Genomic DNA, 22,493 nt, shown 5'->3' on the forward strand with positions numbered 1-22,493 from the left:
TAAACTGTAGACTTTGGGCTCTACTGACCACTTGCCCAGCTCTCCTCTCCTCACCTCCTTTTTGCTTTGCTTGACATCCCGCCTGATGAAGAGTTTGGGGGAATTCAAAAGCTTGCTTGTGTGTTGTTTCCATTGGCCCCATGTAGCTTTTGAATTTTTCTAATGGCCCAACATCCCTTGTCCATTGAGTAATCACAAGCACCCCCACCCCACACATACTGAAGACATACTGGAGACATATTTGTTCACCCAGGCTTTTAGATTCAGGGGTTCTCAAACTTGGGTCCCCAGATGTTGGTGGACTTCAACTCCCATAATCCTCAGCCATAATGGCCAAATGCCATTGTGGTTGGGGGTTATGGGAGTTTAAGTCCACCAACATCTGGGGACCCAAGGTTGAAAACCCCTAATATTCCATGTTTGCAAAAGATTCCAAATTTAACGATTTTAATGCTTATATTATTTTAATTGTAAACTGCCCAGAGATGCAAGTTCTGCTGGTCCGGGAAACTGTGCACGAAGAATGTAGCCGTCCTTGAAACTCTGCACAAAGAATTTAGCGGTCCTTGACGCTGTAGAGGATCGACTCCCCTGTTGACGTGCCCTGATTTTGGCGGGGCGCTTTTGCGTGCCTCCGGCGTTGAGCGGGCGCCAGGGTTGGAGAAACAGGCTTGGGTTTTGTTTAAGCAGCAACGTACCTGCTTCAATCTCCTGCCGCGAAACATCCATCAGTCGCAAGCAGAGCGGTCGGAGGTACGAGAGGGGGGAAGTCAGTGATAGATGGGAGGCCCCGTGTTCAGCGGGCTCGTCGTGCTTCACTGGAGTGGTCGGAGGAGCCCAGGAGCTCCCCTCCGTGTGTCTCTTTGGACCCGTGGATCGGATCCTGGCAGGAAAGGAGACTCCGGCAACTGCATCCAGGCTCACCGACTTTTGGCCCTGGCAAAGCTACGTTTCCAAAGGGCTCCAGAGGACAAGTGTTTATGGCAGACGTGGGCTCTGGCTTACACGTTGGTTTCTATGCGCAGCCGTTCCATCCGCTGGACGTTCCGCTCCACGGCGCTGCGGCTGGTGATCTCCTGGGCGCAGGCTTGGGGGAACCAGCCCTTCTCCCCGTCACGTAGACGCTCCCCTAAGTACCAGCCTAGGAGGAAAGGGAGAGAACTTTAGAAAGGCAGAGCGTGCCAGAATTTAACATGAGCACTAGTTATACAGGAGGGGGTCGTAGCTCGTGTGTGTGTGTGTGGGGATGGGGTAAAGCATCTGCTTGGCATGCATAGGAAGCTGCCTTCTACCAAGTCAGACACCTGGTCCGTCTAGCTCAAGCGGGAAGCGGCTCTCAGGAATCAATCTCAGCCCTGTCTTGGAGATGCCAGGGGAGGGAACATGGAAGCTTCTGCATGCAAGCAGGTGGGTGCTCTCATATGTATTCTCCCATTCAAAAGCAATCCAGGGTGCACCCTGCTTAGCTAAATTAATTTTTCCCCGGACACACCAAAGAGTCTAAACACTTCAAAAATCCCCTTTAAAAAAATTCAGTACCCAACTGGCTTGTGGGGTGGGGTAGTTGGCACCCAATGTGCCCTACTCCCCAACCCACTTTGGACCACCTTGGCACTACCCACGGGGAGTAATGGGGCCACTTCGTATCCCCATTATTCCCTATGGTGAAGATAAAGGCGCAATGCTGACTCTGAGTGCATTTCCATTGCTACTAAATTCTACAATTGACCCTAAAAGCTAGCACAGGGGATTAAGGCTGCCCATACTTAAGCCTTGTCATCATTTCCATCCTGAGATAAATACATCAAATGCCACACCAAAATGATTCTAGGCTTTAAAAAGAGCAGGGAGAATTCATGGCGGCTTAAAGCAAAATTTAAACACACACACAAACCAAATAATCCCTATAGAAAATAAATGAAGACTACAATAAGTTTGACATATTAACAGCAGCAATCGAACAAAATAAATGCACAGCTTTTCAGTTGGGGCGACAATTCTGTACACACTTACTCGAGAGAAGATCTGATTGAAACCAAAAGTTGCTTACTTCTAAGTAGGCATGTATAGAATGGACTGCACTATAAAGCCAAAGACCTTAAACGTTACAATATACAATCTGGTAGGAAGTGATTTTTCATCAGAGCCAAGCTATCCTCTCAACTAACCTAATAGAGACCCCCCTGCCAATAAAAAGCAAAGGCAACATTCCGCAGAAGATTACTTATTGCGAATCGCTCCCAGCAAGGGCTTTAACTCTCCTGTGCTTTAACTGCCTTAACTGAAGCCCAGCGGTTGAGAAGAATCGTGGCCACACATTTTGCTCCATAACTTCCTACCACTTCTACAAGGACTAGAAAAAGAAAGAAAGAAAGAAAGAAAGAAAGAAAGAGAAAGAAAGAAAGAAAGCTGGGAATCCAGAGGAATGTCTACGAGAAATTCGAATCTTGAACTGAATCAAAACTGGGGAGATTTGTTTCAAGGCCGAGTCACTCGAATCGACCAGATTCAAGGTGAATCTTGAACTCAAAACAATGTGCCCATCCCTAGATATGACCCTCACATTGGCAAGGGGAAAAGGCCAGTGTGTGTTGTGGGTGACAATCCCATGCCAACGAGGAATATACATTATACTCTTCCCTATGACCCAACAACCCTGTGACAAGAGAGAGAGAGAGAGAGAGACACACACACACACACACACACACACACACACACACAATGAGGTCATTCACACAATCAAAAATGGTGTTCTACCCAGGTTTAGGAGCTGTGTGTGCTCCCAATTTTTCGTTGTGTGGAAGCAAGATAAGAAGAAAACCTGGGTAGAAGTGATTGTGTGGAAGCAAGGTAGGAGAGAAGCTACCCAGGTTGTCTTCCCACCTTGCTTCCACACAACCAAAAATTGGGAGCACATAGAGCGTCCCAACCTGGGTAAAACACAGCTTTTGATTGTGTGAATGACCTCAGTGTGTGTAAATGAGAGCCCGGCGTAAGGTAGGGGTGTCCCAGGTAATCCACGGAACTCAATGGCCACGTGAGGATTTGAACCGAGTTCTCCCCAAATCTAGTCAGACTCTAACCACTGCACATACTTCAGGCTTGGTTTTGGTTTTGGTTTTGACACCACCAAGTCGAGACCAGGACAAAAATGGCCCGATGGTACCAAGTCACTTATGACACCCAGAGAGCCGTATTCTGGGATAACTTGGCAAGGTGTAGCAGAGCATTTTCTCTTCGAATTGTGCAATTTTGCAAATCTGCATTTCTAAAGTTCTCTCCCTTTCCTCCTAGGCTGATACTTAGGGGAGCGTCTGCGTGACGGGGAGAAGGGCTGGTTCCCCCAACTTGCAATTTCAAGGGAGAGCAAGGAACTCTGAGCCAGCGTAGTGAGCGTGGTTAGAGTGCTGGACTAGGACCGGGGAGACCCGAGTTCAAATCCCCTTCCAGCCATGAAACTAGCTGGGTGACTCTGGGCCAGTCACTTCTCTCTCAGCCTAACCTACTTCACAGGGTTGTTGTGAGGAGAAACTGAAGTATGTAGTACACCGCTCTGGGCTCCTTGGAGGAGGAGCGGGATATAAATGTAATAATAATAATAATAAAACTCTGAGCCTCCGACATGGACGTGCTCAAGGATCAGGCAAGGAACTCTACCGAGGGCAGCCGAAACCCACCCTGGTCTGCCCCAAATAGGGTGCAGGATCGGAGGTTGCAGCTCCAGAATTCCTCCTCCATGAACCCACTTCTCAAAACACACTCACCGTCTTCCCTCACAAGGACCAGGACCACGTCGGCCTGTTGCAGGGAAATCTCGTCCGTTTGCTTGGCCAGGTACGCCCTTGTAATCTCCACCTGCTTCAGATCTGGAAGGGAGATAGGGCAGGGGGAGAGAAGGGGGACAGAGATTAAGTATCAACGGCAAACAGGGGGGAGACACACACACATTTTCTGTTAGCTTAACCACAGTGCAGGTTCAAACACGCTCTGAAATCCTCACGCTTCTTGACCGCCAGCCAAGAATCACACAGAAGGGTGTGTGAAAGCATGGAAGGAAAGGCACTGGGACTTTTCCCCCTTTAGGATTCCCACCCCCCCCGATCTGACTGTTACAGTCGGGGAGGCTACAGGAGGAGAGCTGGTCTTGCGGTAGCAAGCACGAATTGTCCCCTTTGCTAAGCAGGGTCCACCCAGGTTTGCATTTGGATGGGAGGCTACATGTGTGAGCACTGTGAGATACTCCCCTGCAGGCCTGCTCAACGTCGGCCCTCCTGCAGATGTTGGCCTACAATTCCCATAATCCCTGGCTATTGGCCACTGTGGCTGGGGATTATGGGAGGAGTTGTCCAAAAACAGCTGGGGGGCCTATTTTGAACAGGCCTGCCTTACAGGATAGAGCCATAGCTCAGTGGAAGAGCACCTGCAAGCAGAAATTTCCAAGTTCCCTCCCTGGCATCTCCAGATGGGGCCGAGAGAGTCCTGCCTGTAACCTTGGAGAAGCTGCTGCCAGCCGGGGTAGACAATACTGAGCTAGATGGACCAGGTCTGACTCAGTATATGGCAGCTTCCCATGTTCCTATGTACAGTTGACAGGTCAGGAGATGTAAAAACAGTCCTGAAACATGTATAAGTTTAAAGCACGGGGGGGGGGGGGGAGAAAAGAAAGGCTGGCCTCTTGTGAATGGCAGAAGAGTCCAAGCCAAGGTCAGGGGAGTGACATCCCTGCCATGAAACACTGGAGTGTCTCATTTCGCCCTTCTGGGCTCTAGAACCAAACTCCAAATGGGTTGGTAAAAGGAACTTATGAAGACTGGATGGATGGAAGGAAAGGAAAGGGAAAGGAAAAGAAAGAGTGTCTAGATGGAAGGGAAGGGAAGGAAAAAAGAGAAAGAAAGAGAGAGAGGGAGAGAGAGAGAGAGAAAGAAAGTCTAGATTGAAGGAAGGAAGAAAAGGAAAAGAAAGCAGGAAGGATGTAAAAAGAATGTCTGGATGGAAGGAAAGAAAAGCAAGCAAGAAAGTTTCTAGGTGGTAGATATAAAGGAAGAAAGGAAAGGAAAGGAAAGGAAAGGAAAGGAAAGGAAAGGAAAGGAAAGGAAAGAAAGAAAGAAAGAAAGAAAGAAAGAAAGAAAGAAAGAAAGAAAGAAAGAAAGAAAGAAAGAAAGAAAGAAAGAAGGTTCCCTGATCCCAAAGGGCTCACAATCTCAAAAAGAAAAATAAGGCAGATACCAGCAGCAGCCATTGGAAGGATGCTGTGCTGGGGACGGACAGGGCCGGTTGCTCTCCCCACTGCTAAATAAAGAGAACAATCACTTTTTAAGAACTGCCTCTTTGTTCAGTTAGCACTCTCACATCTTCACAAGAGCTCTTCCATCTGCTGTAATGCTCTGGATGCCCAGCAGAGGGAGTGATGATCTAACAGCTCCTTTGACAGGCTCATTTTTGGACTCTGGACACTGAACTGGGAAACTGTCCCTCCCTCTGGATTCCTTACTTAGCACCACCTCTTACATCCACTCCCAGTTCTAGCCACGAGAAGCAAAGGCCAGGGGACTCTTAAAGGGACAAAGCCATCAGCAGACAGGCGATACTCAGAAGGGAGGAATGATTTGCAAAGTAGAACATTGCAAATTCTTCTCCCTCTCACGTAACACTAGAACCAGGGGTCATCCCATGAAACTGATTGCCAGGAAATTTAGGACCAGCAAACGGAGGTACTTTTTTCCACACAACACATAATCAACTTGTGGAATTCTCTGCCACAAGATGTGGTGACAGCCAACAACCTGGATGGCTTTAAGAGGGGTTTGGATGACTTCATGGAGGAGAGGTCTATCAATGGCTACTAGTCTGGTGGCTATAGGCCACCTCCAGCCTCAGAGGCAGGATGCCTCTAAATCCCAGTTGCAGGGGAACAACAGCAGGAGAGAGGGCATGCCCTCACATCTTGCCTGTGGGCTTCCCAGAGGCATCTGGTGGGCCACTGTGGGAAACAGGATGCTGGACTAGATGGGCTTCCTTGGGCCTGATCCAGCAGGGCTGTGCTTATGTTCTTAACATGAGCCAGAGAAGTGGGGGAATGAATGCTTATTGTGATCTTCGGCAAGGTCTATGCCCCTAGAGGTGGAAAAGAGGTGGCTGCGTCACCGGACCTCCAGCTTTCGGGGTCTTATCATGCTTTGATTATCCTGACCATCGAGCCAAATGGACATTTTTGGGAAAGCTTTTGGAATTTGGAAAGCTTTTTGATTTGGAAAGCTTTTTTAAAGACACAAAAACGACGATATAATTTCCGCATTGTTTTCAGAGGAAGGGAAATGAAAATGGGCAGGAATGTTCTCAAAATTATGACTCCATGGAGAGAACACAATCACGCCTTTGTTGGTACCCTAATCCGGACACTCACCCTGTCCTCTGTGCAAAAATGACAGCAGTTTCCCCCTAATTGTTTCAGGGTAGAGAAAAAGAAGCGGTAACAACACACAGAAAGCTGCCAGTTCAACAATGCCATCACCTATTTTCCATCTCTAGAGCGGTAGTTCTTAACATGGAATCTGCCAGATTGCTACCCCTGGACTTTGGAATGCCCTCCCTGTTGAAATAAGAGCCTCCCCATCTCTGGCACCTTTGAAAAAGGCACTGAAGACACATTGATTCACCCAGGCTCTTAACTAGATCTATGGTGGTGTTCTGTTTTAGTTTAATGCTGGTTTCAAATGATTTTAATGTTTAAATGAAATTCGCCTGAGCCATTTTTCGAAGGGCAGTATATAAATCAAATAAATCAGATAGGCAATAAATTTCAAGGGACTACAACCCCCAGCACCCCCAGCCACATTTTGGCTGGAGATGCTGGGGAGTTGTAGTTCAGCGACATCAGGCAGACGCCAGATTAAGAACTGCCGCTCCTGCAGATGTTGGCCGACAGCTCCCAGAATCCCTGGCTATTGGCCACCATGGCTGGGGATGATGGGAGTTGTAGTCCAAAAACAAGGGGAAGGGGGCTAAGTTAAGCAGGCCTGCTCTAGACGTTGCCAAAGATCGTTACGAGACTTCTAAGTTGGCCCTGATGGGCCAGGTTTTGTGGGCCTGGCTTACAGACACACACACACACACACACACACACACACACACACACACACACACACACACACACACACGGCAGTCTGAGATTGGCCCACTTGAGATTCAGTTTCGCCCTGCACGTTTTCCGGAGCCGGTGCCTACCTCCTTTCTTCGCCAGGTCGTTCTGTTTCTCTTCTCGGTGCATCAGAGCAGTAATCCATCGGGCTCGCTCGCTCCTGCCAGAAGAGGAGAGCAAGTGCACGGTTTAAAAAAGGAAGAGGGGAAAAAGAAGAAGATGGGTGTTTGGTGTAAAAAGACAACGGAAAGAAGATCTCCCAGCACGGGCAGAGGACACAAAATGAGAACTTGTCCTCAAAACCAGACAAACCACAAGCAGGACTTTTTGATCTTGGGGACATAGGGAGCTGCCAGTTACTGAGTCAGGCCATTGGTCCATCTAGCTCAGTATTGACTACCCAGACTGGCAGCGGCTTCTCCAAGGTTGCAGGCAGGAGACTCTCTCAGCTTTATCTTGGAGATGCTGCCAGGGAGGGAACCTGGAACCTTCTGCATACAGGCATGCAGATGCTCTTCCCAAAACAGCCCAATCCTCTAAGGGGAATGTTTTACAGTGCCTACATATAGTCTCCCATTCAAATGCAAACCAGGGTGGACCCTGCTTAGCAAAGGGGACAATTCATGCTGGCTCCCACAAGACCAGCTCTCCTCCCATCTTAAATCTCTCTAGTTTTTGCACTCAACAAAATACCAGGGGAGGGGCTGGATAGACTGCTGCTACTGAAGAATCGAAAATTCCACTGCAGCTGGGGATGATGGGAGTTGTAGTCAACAATATCTGGGGATCTCTGTGGCAGGGGACACGCCTTTCATATGAACACATGCACAGTCACTCACACAAGCCCTGTTCACACGTTACATTCAACGCATGTACAATCTCTCCTTTGCTGGTAGTTCCCAAAAAGGAGGCTGGGTGGCCATCTGTACAATACAATACCGTGCCGAGCCGAGCAGCTCAGTACCGTACCGAGCCGAGCAGCTCAGTACCGTACCGAGCCGAGCAGCTCAGTACCGTGCCGAGCCAGATTCCTGCACTGAGAATGGGGTTGGACTCGATGACCTCTATGGTCCCTCCCAACTCTCTAACTGCTCCTGTGTGCCCCAGAGAGCTAGCAAGCCATTGGATACTCACAGGGATTCGGCAGCCAGCACAATCACCTCCTGCTTGCCCTCGCTGTCCTTCTTCAGAGTAATCCGGAAGAGGTGCCGGAGGTTACCGCTTGAAACCGGCTTGCCGGGGGGAGACGAGGGAGCCTCCGGGCTTTCCATTTTGTCCACCGACAGGTGTTCCAGCATGGCGTAGTTGAGAACCACGTAACTCTCCTCGCTGGAAGGAAATAAAGTGGCCAAAGGATCAGCAACGAGCCAGTAACCAGACAGATCAGTGGCGTTAAGGTCCTAAGAGCAGACAGGACCACATTTCCACCGAGTCCAGAATTCTGTTCCCCACAGTGCCCAAGCAGATATCGTCCAGAGAAGCGGCACAAGAAATGTGTGAAGCCTTCCGCTGCTGTAGCCCTGCAACTAACGTTCAGGGGTATACTGCCTCTGAACCTGGAGGCTCGACGCAGCCCTCGGGACTCCTCTCCGGCGAGAGAGTCATGTCCCCTGGCACCAAAAAATAATAACCACTCAAAAGGCATTTTAAATTGGCAAGGGGTCACCAAGAGGAATGAGCAGCTCAAACCTCTGAACCCCCAACAGCAGATGAACCCTGCCAGTCACGAAAAAACCTCGCCAACCACGTATACTTGGGTGGCAAAACCTGTCGCAGTTTCCCATTCACATCTACTCAAAACCGTGGTTTGCAAGGGATGCCCGTATTACATAGGGAGGAACAAGCAAGTTGTAAGATATCCCCCCACCCCCCGGGACAGGAAAGTTCCTTGGCTGATCTCCATCCCAATGCTTGAATCCAATAATCGCTGGCTTCAGCGGGTGATTCCCACACAAATCAGGCCCCTCGCCATTTCTCAGCGAGTGCGCAAGCAGCATTCCTAAGCGAAGCGAAAGCCTTTCCCCGAGGTGACATTTAAGCGGCCACAGCAGGCAGGGACGAGCATGAATCAAATTAGGCAGAGAATTTGGAGAGGATGGGGAATCTCGCGGGGGGGGGGGGGGGAGAGCAAAAGTTGTGATTGTGGGCTCGGGTCCCCTGTGGGTCATGCCTTGTTCTCACGGTAGTGGGTACGGCTTCTTCCCTTTGCTAAGCAGGGTCCACCCTGGTTTGCATTTGGATGGGAGACTTCATGTGCATGCTGCCTGCTGTAACATATTCCGCTTAGGAAATGGGGCACAGCGGCCAGACCTCAGCTGGCGTGAAGGTCCCGGCTTCGATCCACGGCAGCATCTCCAGGGAGGGCTGGGAAAGACCCCTGAGCCTAACATCCTGGAGATCTGCTGCCTGTCCGTGCAGACAATACTGAGCTAGATGGACCAAGAGCCGGACTCAGTAGAAGGCAGCTGCCTATGTTCATCAGTAGCCTTCACAGCTCAGTGGAAGAGCATCTGCTTTGCAGGCAGAAGATCCCAGGTTCCCTCCCTGGCAGCATCTCCAAGATAGGGGCTGGGAGAGACTCCTGCCTGAAACTTTGGAGAAGCTGCTGCCAGTCAGTGTTGACCATGCTGAGCTAGATGGACCAAGAGTCTGACTCAGTAGGCAGCTTCCTATGTTCTTAAGCAAGAGCAGGCCATGCTTCCATCCCCTTACAAAGCAAGCACATTCCACAGCACATTCCACGGCTCCCTCCTTATCACCACACACACACACACACACACACACACACACACTTCTCAAGTGTTTATGCAGCCATGTGCGGCCAGCCATGTCCTCTGGACATGGAGACCCCCCAGGGTCTCCTGCCACTTCAAAAAGGCAATCATTGGACTGGAAACCAGGCCTGCTCAACTTAGGCCCCCCAGCTGTTTTTGGACTACAACTCCCATAAGCCCCAGCCACAGGGGCCAATAGCCAGGGATTATGGGAGTTGTAGGCCAACATCTGCAGGAGGGCCGAAGTTGAGCAGGCCTGGGTTAGGCAATAGGAGGAAACCCATCTGCAAGTGGACACAGCAAGCCCGGTTCAGACACAGCCACCTGGGTGCAGGAAATTACGGGAGAACACAACCCAAGCTCTGCATCTCCCTCTTCCCTGCCCTTCCCAGCGGCCGTGTGGCTGGGCTACAGTCCTGCCTCCTCAGGGGAATTCCTTACAGCCAACAGCCTGCAAATACAAACCCAGCTTAGCCAAAAAAACAAATTAAAAATTACCCCAAGCTGCCAAGGAGTCCCTAAGATCAAGGGCTGCCGTACGAAATGGAGAACACACTGTTGTTGTTTTTTAAAGCAATGAAAAGAGTGCAGACACACACTCCCCTCCACTTTGAGTGGCCCCGGTGGCATTCCTCGGAAGGGGAAGGAATGTTCCTCTCTCAAGGTGACTCTGGTGACCGACGCGGCATTTCCTTTTGCCGCTCAAGAAAGGCACCCTTCCCCAACTGCCTGCCAAATCTCTGCTCTTCGGGGCTTTTCACTGCCACGGTTTCTACCCATGTGCTTGAAAGCCACGAATCTGAGCAGAATCTACGCTCCTACCGCAAGTTTCTGCACTGGTGTTGTGGGAAAGGAAAGGAAAGGAAAGGTGGTGCCGTCGAGTCGGTGTCGACTCGGATTAGCAATAGCAATAGCAATAGCAATAGCAATAGCACTTACATTTATATACCGCTCTATAGCCGGAGCTCTCTAAGCGGTTTACAATGATTTAGCATATTGCCCCCAACATTCTGGGTACTCATTAGTACAGATTAGTACAGAGCCTTGCGGTTGTCGTGCATTTTCCCATCCAAATACAAACCCCGTCTCCATTTTCGTTTCCATTCCTCGGACAACATCTATACATCTCTAGAGGAGCTTTTGTGCTTTCAACGCTTTTCCAAAGCTTTCCAAGACAGCCTTGCAAATGTGCCTGCTGCAGGCCCAGTGCTCAGGACAATCCGAGTGGGTGGACACACTGGAATCCGGAAGCCTTCCGTTCTCCACCTCCCAGGGTGTAAACCTCGTCATAAATCACAGCGAGCATTGGTCCCCCCACAAGTGACACCAACCCCCACAGCTCGCCCATGGGCTGCAAAGTCCATCACACTTGCAATTAACGACTCTGGGCCTAACCTGCCTACCTCACAAGGTTGTTGTCAGAACAACGTGGGGGAGGATTCTATGTAGGTTGGATACAAATGTACGTCACACACACTTTGGGGTACCATCAGTGATTCACACATCTTACGCTCCCCTACCAAAGGCACGAGGCTGAGCTTGGTTTTTAAGTGGATTGTCCGAATCTGCTCAGTGTCACGGTTTGCGTTGGGCATGGTGCTAAAAGTTCTTTGTGAACCACGCGGAGAAAACGCTGCCCGTCGGACCAAGATCCCCTTTGTCTCTCACCTTTTCTTCTTGGTGATGATCAGGACATCGTTAAACACAAAAAGATAGACGTTCCCCCGTCCAGAGACCTTCCGGAAAATCCCACCCTCGTCAGCCAGGGAAAGTTCGCCCCTCTTCAGCAGCCAACGGGAAGTCGAAATCAGTGGGAAGTTCTAGGAGAGACGATAAGGAAACCAGTCAAGCAACAAGAAGCCACCGCATCACAGAAGCAGGGGCTGCATGGGTGGCTGCTGCCGACTGAGTCAAACCATTGGTCCGCCTAAGCTCAGTCTTGCTGGCACTGACTGGCAGTAGCTCTCCTGGGTTTCAGATGTTTGCAGCCCGTTGCATCTCATTCCCAGCCCTGCCTGCAGATGCGATCCCTGGATACGGGAGGGCTATTGGATCGCTCGGTCGTAGGGATCACTCACACCATGTTTCCCCCAGTTTGGACCTTGGCAACACAGAACGTATTGCATTCACGAATAAAATCCACCCTGAGATTTGTTCTAATGAAAGGCAGTGTACAAATTAAAAAGTAGAAGTGTGAGTAGAGGTGAAAGTGAAAGTGAAAGTGAGAGTAAAATATAGACGTGTATATATGCTCGCCCTGGACTCCCCGGGAGGGGAGGCTACAGGTGTGATAAAAATCCATCAAAATGCATGGAACTTGTCAGCAATCAATCTTTCTCCTAAGGGAAAGGTAGATCCTGGTAGGATCTCACCTTGATTTTCCCAAATTCCAGCTGTTTCTGCAAGGTAAACATCTGCTCTGTTCTCTCCATGGTGTGGGCTCCCTCGTTGCATTTCTTGACAAGCTGGAAAGGAAAGAGAGAGAAAGCCTACTTATTGCAAAGCGATGGCATGGTTAACATAGGAACATAGGAAGCTGCCATATACTGAGTCAGACCATTGGTCTATCTAGCTCAGTATTGTCTTCACAGACTGGCAGCGGCTTCTCCAGGGTGCATCTAGATCAGGCCAGTAGCTTAACCTCTCCCCAACTTCCTGTTGCTTCCCAGACACCATTCAGCATAAAATAAAAACCAAGAAGAGAGATGCCACTCTCTGCTAGGGGCATCCATGTTTGTTATGCCTTTGTGTTGGTACAACAGCAACAACAAATATTTATATACTGCTTTTCAACAGAAGTTTCCAAAGCAGTTTACATGGAAATGAGTAAATAAATAGAGATGGCTCCCTTTCCCCCAAAGGGCTCACCATCTAAAAAGAAACACAAGTTATGACACCAGCAACTGTCACTGGAGGGAGGCTGTGCTGGGGATGGATAGGGCCAGTTGCTCTCCCCCTGCTAAATAAAGAGAATCACCACCTTTTGTTTCCTCCTCTCTTCCGAGTGGTGAAAATTTTCCAAGGAAGTTCTGGGAAGTTCAGATTCTCTTCCCTCTGGATGGGAGTGCACAGTAGAAACTACAGATGTCTGCAATTTGTGCTTTATTTACAAGCAGATTAGCAGAGGACACTAAATGCAAGCAGACTCACAAAAATAGGCCCCACCCCAAAGCTACACCCCAGTTTCCAGTTAGAAGCTCTCAGCCTCTCTCTCCCGTATCAAAATCGGTTTCATATTTTCCTATCTCCCCTTCCTCATCCCCTGGAGAGGTGGCACCGTTTCCAAGTGCTGATGGGTGGGTGTCTCATTCAAAGGGGCCCCGAGAGGTTCCAGCTATCAGGAGACCCATCTTCAGTAATGAGCGGCAAGTTACGAAAGGTGACAAAGGTGCATCCGGGGTTATTAAGCAGCAATCTATGGGGTGTCTCGGCTAGAACAATGGGGTGTCTCGGCTAGAAGCGACAGTCTTTCCTTCTTCTTGCTCCCCACCCCCACACCAGCATTCCCCCCTTGAGGATCATGACGCTGTGGCAAGGTTGAGCAGGAGCCCATTTCAAGCCAACTGGGCTGTCTGGAAAAGTCAAGCAAGCCCCCTCACCCCACAAGTATCCCCGGTCAATTTCTAACACCACCTCGGAAACGGTGATCCTGTGCCATGTGCGGGCAAGCTTCTTACCTTACTGATGGCCTTCAGTGCTTGAGTAGCTGCTTCATAGGCCGGGCTGCGCATCTGGGTTTTCTGGCAGACGGTCTGTAATCAGAAACAGGCAACACTGCACGCCTCTGTCTCGACAACTGGATGACAAGGCCAACAACTTGGACTGGGTGTGTGTTGCGATCCCCACATTGTGCAGGATGGGGCAGGGGCCGCTTCCAGAATAGCTAGGGGCGCAGATGCTCTGCACCAGGTCAGCTAGTAGGCTTGGATTTGTTTAAAATCAAGTTTCTAGTCCTCATGGCGGGGAGGCTCTATATTGCGGTTGGGCGCCCGGCACTCGTCCCTGTTCTTCCCCATGGCAAGCAAAGCCAGAAGAAGCCGTGCCAAAAGCTTCAGCGTTGCAGAAGGCACCGCAAACGATTCGTTCAAGCCCAGGCTGCCGAATCCAATTCTGCTGGGCACTGTTTGGGCGCAGAATTGAAGGCTGCATTTAAACACACAATCTACTGTTCAGTCTTAAAGGATAGTAATATGCAGTAATCTGTGTGCTTTCTTTTTCGCACGTGGCTACACACCCATTCACACATTATGTTCAACAAGTGTACAGTGTACACAGGTACAGTCGTTCACATTTTATGTTGAATGCAGGCACAGAAGTATGCTCCCTATCTGAGCCATGCAAGTGAATGTTCACTTTTAAAATGAACACAAGTACAGTCCCTCCATCACACACACACACACACACACACACACACACACACACACACACACACACAGCTAGTCTTGTGGTAGCAAGCATGACTTGTCCCCTTAGCTAAGCAGGGTCCGCCCTGATTGCATATGAAAGGGAGACTAGAAGTGTGAGCACTGGAAGAGATTCCCCCAAGGGGATGAAGCCACTCTGGGGAGAGCATCTAGGTTCCAAGTTCCCTCTCTAGCTTCTTCAAGATAGGGCTGAGAGAGATTCCTGCCTGCAACCTTGAAGAAGCCGCTGCCAGTCTGGGTAGACAACAGTGAACTAGATAGACCAATGGTCTGACTCAGGATGTGGCAGCTTCCTATGTTCCTATGAGTGTACAGACATCTGTACACACGTACCACATAATGTCTGAATCAGGCTTAAGTCTGGGGCCTCATGGGACAGTTAGGTGGGTGGACAAGTGGGGCGATGTCGCTCCTTACTAAGGACTAGTGGCATGGTGTTCTGAGACGGTATGGAGCCAACAGCTTCAATGTCCCTAGCTAGCAAGTAAAGGGGGGGGGGGGAGGCAGATCCTTTCAAAGCGAGTGCCATTTCTTCGGCTCTTACTCACATCCATCAAGAGAGGCAGACGTGTCACTCTCTGCATGGGGAGGATGAGGAAGGAGATCAAGGGGAGGCCGCCACACTCCAGCTTCTGCTCAATATGTTTCAAGGCCTCTTTAAATTCAGGCTTCCCAGTTCTGCAACAGGAAAATGTCATGTTAGCACCCTCTGCCCTCAGGAATATTCATTCATTCAACTGATAGACTGCCCTTACAAAAGTGGATCGGGGCAGTTTACATTAAAATCTCTCTCTCTCTCTCTCTCACACACACACACACACACCACAAAACAATTAGAATCAGAAAACTTTTTAAACCAGATTAAAACGCATTCAAATCCAAATCCAAACGAAATATCATTAAAAGCCGAGTGAAAAAGATAGGTCTTTAAGGCTCTCCGGAAGGCCTCCAAGGAAGACAGTCCTCTGTGGAAGACAACCACGGGGCTCTTGGCTCAGCACGAATCGGACACCAACTCGACGGCACAACTTTACTTTAAGGATTCTTAAGCGGATTGAGAAGGGTGGGGCTGGAGTGACTCACAGTAGCTTCTGAAGGGTCCGCTGCTGGTAGACCTCGTTGGAACAATAGGCGATGTAGGGGTTGAAGTGGTTGGTCGCGTGGTCCTCCAAGATGTCGCTGATGTCCGAGATCTGGATGTGCTCCTGGTGCCTCTTTTCCAAGTCCTCAAAGAAGCTTGCAAAGAAAAACAAGAGGAGAGGAAAATAAGGCGCTTTACGGGGGAAATTGTTGTTGCAATGCATTCCCATGGGCCGTGTATGCTTAATCAGGGGTTAAGGACATAAGAATAGCTCTGGTAGATCAAACCAGAAGAGCCCACCGAAATTCAGCATCCCGTTTCCCCGCGGGGGCCAACCACATATCCCTGGGATGGCCACCAGGAGAGCATCAAGAAGGCAACAACAACAACAAATATGTATAAGCCACTTTTCAACGAAAGTTTCTAAAGCAGTCCACATAGAGAAATAATAGATTAATTAAATAATAAATAAATATGGCTCCCTGTCCCCAAAGGGCTCACAATCTAAAAAGAAACGTAAGACAGATGCCAGCAACAGTCACTGGAGGTACTGTGCCGGGGGTGGAGAGGGCCAGTTACTCTCCCCCAGCTAAATAAAGAGAATCGCCACGTTAAAAAAGATGCCTCTTTGCCCAGTTTGCAGGGGTTTGCCCAGTTATCACAGCAGCCCTCTCACACCCTTGCTCCCTGGTATTCCGGTATTCAGTGGCTTACTGTTCTTGAACATGGAGGCTCCACTTAGCTATGGCAGCAGAGGGACCTCTGCTCCTATGTAAATTTGTCAAATTCCTGTCGGAAGCTATTTCAGCTAGTGGCCCAATGAAATGTCCTGCAGCAGGGAGTTCCACGGGTTAATTCTATGCTTTGTGAATAAGGTGTGTCTTTTGGTTGTCTCGGATTTATACTGCCAGGGTGTTGCTTGGTGCTGAAACGATCCATAGCCCAGGCCCACAATGTCACTTTTGATCATTAGACTCATTCATATTCACACACACACTCCAAGAATACTTACGTTGTGTTTTTTTAAAAGGCTCTAATATAATACATGTTTCCACTCATGAAAGTGGAAGCAGCAGGGAGCTAGGTGAGGCTATGAGCCTCTTCCTTTCTGGAGGAGGTCAGGAGGCAGTGAGATGACTGGCAGATGAGATTCGAGGCTCTGAGTAGGGATTTGCATGAATCAAATTTTCCGATTCGATTTCGAATCAAAAGAGGCCCATTCGATTCAAACCTGAACCGAATTGGCCCCAAACAGGCTGATTTGATTCACATTCGAATCAATTCGCACATCTCTAGCTTGGAGCCATTCACTGCGGGTTTGTGCATGGCTTATTTCTACAGACCAAGCCAAGGAATACGGCTCAGACACACACATTATATAACCAGCCCAAGTTCATCCGGTCAGCTTGGGGGCCGAGGGGAACCACGAAGACCAGGGATCAGAAACACAAGGCTCGAACCACCACAGCCTCTCTGAAAGCCCGCTGATGCTTTCTCCCCTGGAGGCTGACCTTTTGCTGACGGCCAGGATGTCGGCGATGTTGGAGAAGAGGTGATGGTGGTCCATCTGAGACATGGTCGCCCTCAGCTCCTCCGACTTCAGGAAGTGGCTCACCAGGATGTCCAGACTGCGCATGTAGGAGAACTCGGAGGTGATGATCTCAAAAATGGCCTGCAGGAGGAAGCAGAGAATAGTCCAAACACCGGGACAGTACAGGCATTTCCAACCTGTGGTCCAACCTGTGGTCCTCCAGATGTTGTTTCCAACCTGTGGTCCTCCAGATGTTGCTGGACTACAAATCCCATCCCCCCCAGTGACCGTTGATCGCAGCTGGGGGTGATGTGCCCAGAGGGCACATTTCTAGAGCTCAGCTGCCTTGGAAGGCAATGTTGCACCTCAGTTCTAAAAATCAAACCCAACGGGAGGAGGCAGCTGAGGGAAGCGCTCTGTACATGCTCAGAGGTCGTTCTACTCCATCTCTCTTTGGGGGGAATCACTTCGGGTGTACCCTTTGCTTGGCATTCCAGCACTAGTAAGGGGGGGGGAAATCCCTTTATCCCCAGTGGCTTTCGCATACCTCTTGCCGCTTGCGTTCCTCAGGGGATATCTGCTCCAGAATACCAGCTTCCTGAACCTGTCAAAAAGCACCTCGAATGAGTGTTGGCCAGAGCATCAAACCATGTCCTAGAAGGAGAGGGACACAATTTGCTTTGCAGGAGCCCTTCAGAGTCCCTTCATCCATAGGAACAAAGGAAGCTGCCATATACTGAGTCAGACCCTTGGTCTATCTAGCTCAGTATTGTCTTCACAGACCGGCAGCGGCTTCTCCAAGGTTGCAGGCAGGAATCTCTCTCAGCCCTATCTTGAAGAAGCCGCAGAGGGAACTGGGAACCTTCTGCTCTTCCCAGAGTGGCTCCATCCCCTAAGCGGAGGAATATCTTACAGTGCTGTTCACACTTCTAGTCTCCCTTTCCTATGCAACCAGGGTGGACCCTGCTTAGCTAATGGGACAAGTCATGCTTGCTACCACAAGACCAGCTCTCCTCTCCATCATCCATACATAGATGATATAAGTGTGGATATATGGCATATAGCGGGCATAATGGAAACCTGGTGGAACGGTAAGAAGCAGAGGGACACTGATATTCCTGGATACAAACTCTACAGAAAGGACAGGGAGGGGTGGATTGAGCAGCAGTGCATATTAAAGAATCCAACAAGCCAGAAAACCTAGGAGAATGGGAGTCCTCCACAGAATCTGTATTTATTTATTCATTCAATTTATATACCATCCTTCCAAAATGGCTCAGGGCGGTTTACAACCGAATAAAACCAATTAAAACCAGTTAACAGTTAAAACCAAAACTATAATAACAGAATAAAACCAATTCAATGATTCAACAGCTAAAGAACCCTGGAGAACCCGGGCAACCATTTAAAACAATTGAAAACAATTTTTCAATCATTTTAAACCCTGGAAGGCTAGGCCAAACAGATAGGTCTTAAGGGCTCTCCTAAAAACCAATAAAGAGTTCAGATTATGGATTTCTGCAGGGAGCGCATTCCACAGCCCGGGAGCAGCTACAGAGAAGGCCCTTCTCTGAGTCGCCACCAGACGTACCGGTGGTAACTGGAGACGGACCTCCTCAGATGACCTTAATGTGCGGTGGGGAATCATGCAGAAGAAGGCGCTCTCTAAGGTAACCTGGGCCTAAGCCGTTCAGGGCTTTAAAGGTAATAATCAGTCAACCAGGCTGATCCAGGGAGCCCACCTATATAGGCATAAAGGCAACAAATCCCTGACCGGTTTGCTCCTTAGCAACAGGTACTCACAGGTAGGCTGCCTCTGAACATGGTGGTGTCATTTAGCTATTGGGGACGATAGCTGCCAATAGACCATGAATGTGCCCAATGCATGTGCCTAAAACTATCTAAACCAGAGCTTCAAAACTTCAGTTCTCCAGCTGCTGTTGGATCACAACTCCCATCATCACTGGCCATAGTGGCCAATAGCTAGGGGCGATGGGAGTTGTAGTCCAACCTCTGCAGAAGGGCCAAAAGCTGTGCAACTAAACCCAAGGGTTTAGTAAAGGGCCGTCACCACTCATTCATTCATTCAAAGTTTATTACGGTCTATGACCAGCACAACAACGGGGGGGGGGGGAGAATACAATTAAAATATAAATAATTTTTTAAAAAAACAAACAGTAAAAAACAAGTCACCACATCCGGTGGCAGGGAGTTCCGTAAGGCAATCACACATTTTGCAAAGAGGAAAATGATTAGTGCTTTGCATGGCGAAGAGCACGAAGAGAACATAGCCACTGGTTGGAGATCTATGAATCTATCTAATCCTTTTAGAAAGCCATCGGAACTGCCTGAAGGTGGATTCTGACAGCTTACGAATTCACCGTATCCAGAGCTGAGGATTATGTCACCGGAAACAAGCCAGCCTTGGGTATCGTGGAGCCGCCCACACTGATTGGGCCAGATATTTTTATGTCCCTTAGCAGGCCCTCGTCTAGGAGTTCGCCGTCACCCAGCCCAGCCAAGGCAAAGAGAGAGGCAGGCTCAGCCAATCTGAACCAACCCTGCTCAGACAGTCGGACTTTGGTCCTACCTCAAGAGGAAGTCCGTAGAGTTTATTTGCAAAACGGGAAAGCTGGGGTGGGAGGAGAAAAGGGAGTCGGCAGGGGGAGCAGTCCTGGAGGCGGCCCCTCCTTCGGCTCATGCCACCCGGGCTGAACGTTGCCCTCTGATCAACTCCTCCAGGGGACTTCCAGAAAGTGTCGTGGTGGCCACCTGGGATGGGCAGGGAGGCTAAAGTGCAAATATTGGCCCAAGAAGCGGGCAAGGCAGACAGTTTTCGCAAGCACGACACACCCCGGGAGCTGCCGGGGGGTGCATTCCCAATGTGGGGGGAACATCCTGCCCCATTCTTCCTTAGAAAGAACCTCCCTTTCCAGACAGGGCCTCCCATCAGGAACTGCAGAAGCGGGTTCCCTCTTCCCAAGGGGGCTGGAGGAGAGCTGGTCTTCTGGCAGGAAGCCCTGCTAACTGGGCAAAGAGGCACCTTTTAAAGTGGTGATTCTCTTTATTGAGCAGGGGGAGAGTAACTGGCCCTATCCACCCCCAGCACAGTACCTCCAGTGACTGTTGCTGGTGTCTATCTTATGTTTCTTTTTAGATTGTGAGCCCTTTGGGGACAAGGATCCATGTTATTTATTTATTATTTCTCTGTGTAAACCGCCCTGAGCCATTTTTGGAAGGGCAGGACAGAAATCAAATAAATCAAATAAATAAATTGTCTCCTTTGCTAAGCAGGGTCTGCCCTGGTTTGCATTTGAAGGGGAGATGACATGTGAGCACTGTAAGATCTTCCCCTCAGGGGACGGGGCCCCTCTGTGGAGAGCACCTGCCGGCTTGCATGCAAAAGGTCCCACGTTCCCTCTCTGGTAGCATCTCCAGATAGGGCTGAGAGAGACTCCTGCCTGCAACCTTGGAGAAGCCACTGCCAGTCTGGGTAGACAATACTGAGCTAGATGGACCAAGGGTCTGACTCAGTATTAAACAGCTTCCTATATTGCCCGAAATAAAGCCAAAGCGGACCCCATTCAATCACCAACTTGCTTTGACGAAGCCAGGAAGTGAACTCTGTTCCACAAGACCGGAAGCTATGCGGTGTAGTGGTTAGAGCGTGTCTGAGTCGAGAAAGACCCATATCCGAATGCCCACCGGCTGTGAAGATCTCATTGGGTGATCCAACCCCACTTTTTGGCCTAACCTAGTGTCACAAGACTGTTGAGATTATTATGTTGCTTTATTATTGCTCCCACATTAGAACCCCTGCTAACTGAGCAACGAGACACTTTTTTAAGTGGTGATCTGCTTATATTTAGCAGGGGGAGAGCAACTGGACCTATCCAACCCTAGCACAGCATCCCTCCAGTGGCCTTATGGTTCTAAACTATATGAAAAAAGTACTTCCCAAGAACTCAAGGTGGCATATATAATCCCACATATTTTATCTTCACACCAACCCTGTAAAGGTTGGCCGGGCTGAAAGAAAGCAACTGGCCCAATGGGTTTCATGGGTGACTGCCGCAAAGGTTTCCTTCCTCCTCGCTGGTTACCTCTCCTTCCTACCTGAGGTAGTTGGCTCCAAGTGACGTGGGCAGGCCGGTAGCTCTTCACCATGATGATGGCGTCCAAGGCGGGCGAATCCTCGGGAATGGATTCCACCTCTAGCAGGTCGTCGTCCGACTCGTGGCTGATGGCGTTGAGGCCTCTCTCGCGGATCTCTTGATACAAACGGGGATCTGGAGGGGAAATTGGGGCAGGGAAATCACACAGAGACCGGGGACATCTCCGATTGCAGAAGGATAGCTGCAATCTCTCTTGGTTCCTATGACTACTAATATGCATGTACCGCTTTCCAACAAATGTTAGGAACATAGGGAGCTGCCATGTACTGAGTCAGACCACTGGTCTATCTAGCTCAGTATTGTCTCCACAGACTGGCAGCAGCTTCTCCAAGGTTGCAGGCAGGAGTCTCTCTCAGCCCTCTCTTGGAGATGCTGCCAGGGAGGGAACTTGGAACATAGATGTTCTTCCCAGAGCGGCTCTATCCCCTAAGGGGGGTGGTGGAGATCCTCCAGTGCTCACACTTCTAGTCTCCCATTCAAATGCAACCAGGGCAGACCCTGCTTAGCTGGGGGGACAAGTCGGGCTTGCTACCACCAGACTAGCTCTCCTCAACTTCTGTTAGAATGTTCTCAGAGCAGTTTACATAGAAGAAGAAGAAAATGGAGCCTTTTCTTCCAACTCTGGGGATACATTACTATAAGGACATGGATCATTCCTAACGGGAATTCATACATTTCCACACATAGCAGTAATTGCTAGCCACAGCCCACAACTTAGACCGGGGGTTCTCAATTTTGGGTCCTCAGATGATGGTGGACTACAACTCCAATACCCCCCCCATGAATGCCTTCTTGGCTTGGGGCGATGGGAGTTGTAGTCCACCATCATCCGGGGACCCAAAATTGAGAAACCCCCCCCCCCAATTGGGTTTGGGGGCCCAAAACTTGAGTGCCACAACATCTTTCTCTCTTTGCACCACCTTGTCCCAGCCCTAGCAGCTTCGCTCTGGACCAAACCAGCAATCTGCTTGAATGGGGTCCGGTTGCTTCCAAACTGAATTGGAAACTGAAGCTTTGCAGAGTTACTTCCTGGGCGGGTTCCAGGTGTCTGCACTCACCATCCTTGAAGGAGCCTCCGTGCCTCTGCACCCGCTTCCGCCCAAAGGTTCGCTGTTGATGGTCAGAGAAAGAGAGAGAGAGAGAGAGAGAGATATTCATCAGCACACAAACCAGACAGCAACCTGGTTCCGTTCACTTGGCATTGTGATAACTGCATTGTGATTTGCACATGGGGGTATTAGTCAGAATGGGAGCTGAACAAACAGGCATGCCGTAGGCATTGATTTTGTTCCCAAATCAAAAACGTACACAGTGTCAACAGGTCCTCCATGTGTCTTTCCTGCAGAACGTACACTGAGAATCGAAAGGCA

General features: G+C 49.6%; 1 protein-coding gene across 4 annotated transcripts in view; it reads right to left on the bottom strand.

The window, feature by feature from the left end:
- Nucleotides 1-445: 445 nt before the first annotated feature.
- Nucleotides 446-22,493, bottom strand: part of ARHGEF16 (Rho guanine nucleotide exchange factor 16) — a 35,748-nt gene continuing 13,700 nt past the window's right edge. For all 4 annotated transcript variants that reach the window (XM_053281151.1, XM_053281150.1, XM_053281152.1 and 1 more), the window contains 13 exons: nt 22,182-22,233; nt 21,065-21,237; nt 17,496-17,552; nt 16,929-17,089; nt 15,420-15,572; nt 14,885-15,014; nt 13,590-13,664; nt 12,285-12,377; nt 11,581-11,732; nt 8,273-8,467; nt 7,225-7,298; nt 3,765-3,866; nt 446-1,141 (listed from right to left, as the gene is read on the bottom strand). In XM_053281151.1, the coding sequence (XP_053137126.1) occupies nt 1,002-1,141; nt 3,765-3,866; nt 7,225-7,298; nt 8,273-8,467; nt 11,581-11,732; nt 12,285-12,377; nt 13,590-13,664; nt 14,885-15,014; nt 15,420-15,572; nt 16,929-17,089; nt 17,496-17,552; nt 21,065-21,237; nt 22,182-22,233 (1,557 nt within the window). In that variant the 3' untranslated portion in view covers nt 446-1,001. The remainder of the gene's footprint in view (nt 1,142-3,764; nt 3,867-7,224; nt 7,299-8,272; nt 8,468-11,580; nt 11,733-12,284; nt 12,378-13,589; nt 13,665-14,884; nt 15,015-15,419; nt 15,573-16,928; nt 17,090-17,495; nt 17,553-21,064; nt 21,238-22,181; nt 22,234-22,493) is intronic.

Source organism: Hemicordylus capensis, chromosome 16 (assembly GCF_027244095.1).
Source record: "Hemicordylus capensis ecotype Gifberg chromosome 16, rHemCap1.1.pri, whole genome shotgun sequence".
In the NCBI taxonomy this organism is placed as follows: Eukaryota; Metazoa; Chordata; class Lepidosauria; order Squamata; family Cordylidae; genus Hemicordylus; species Hemicordylus capensis.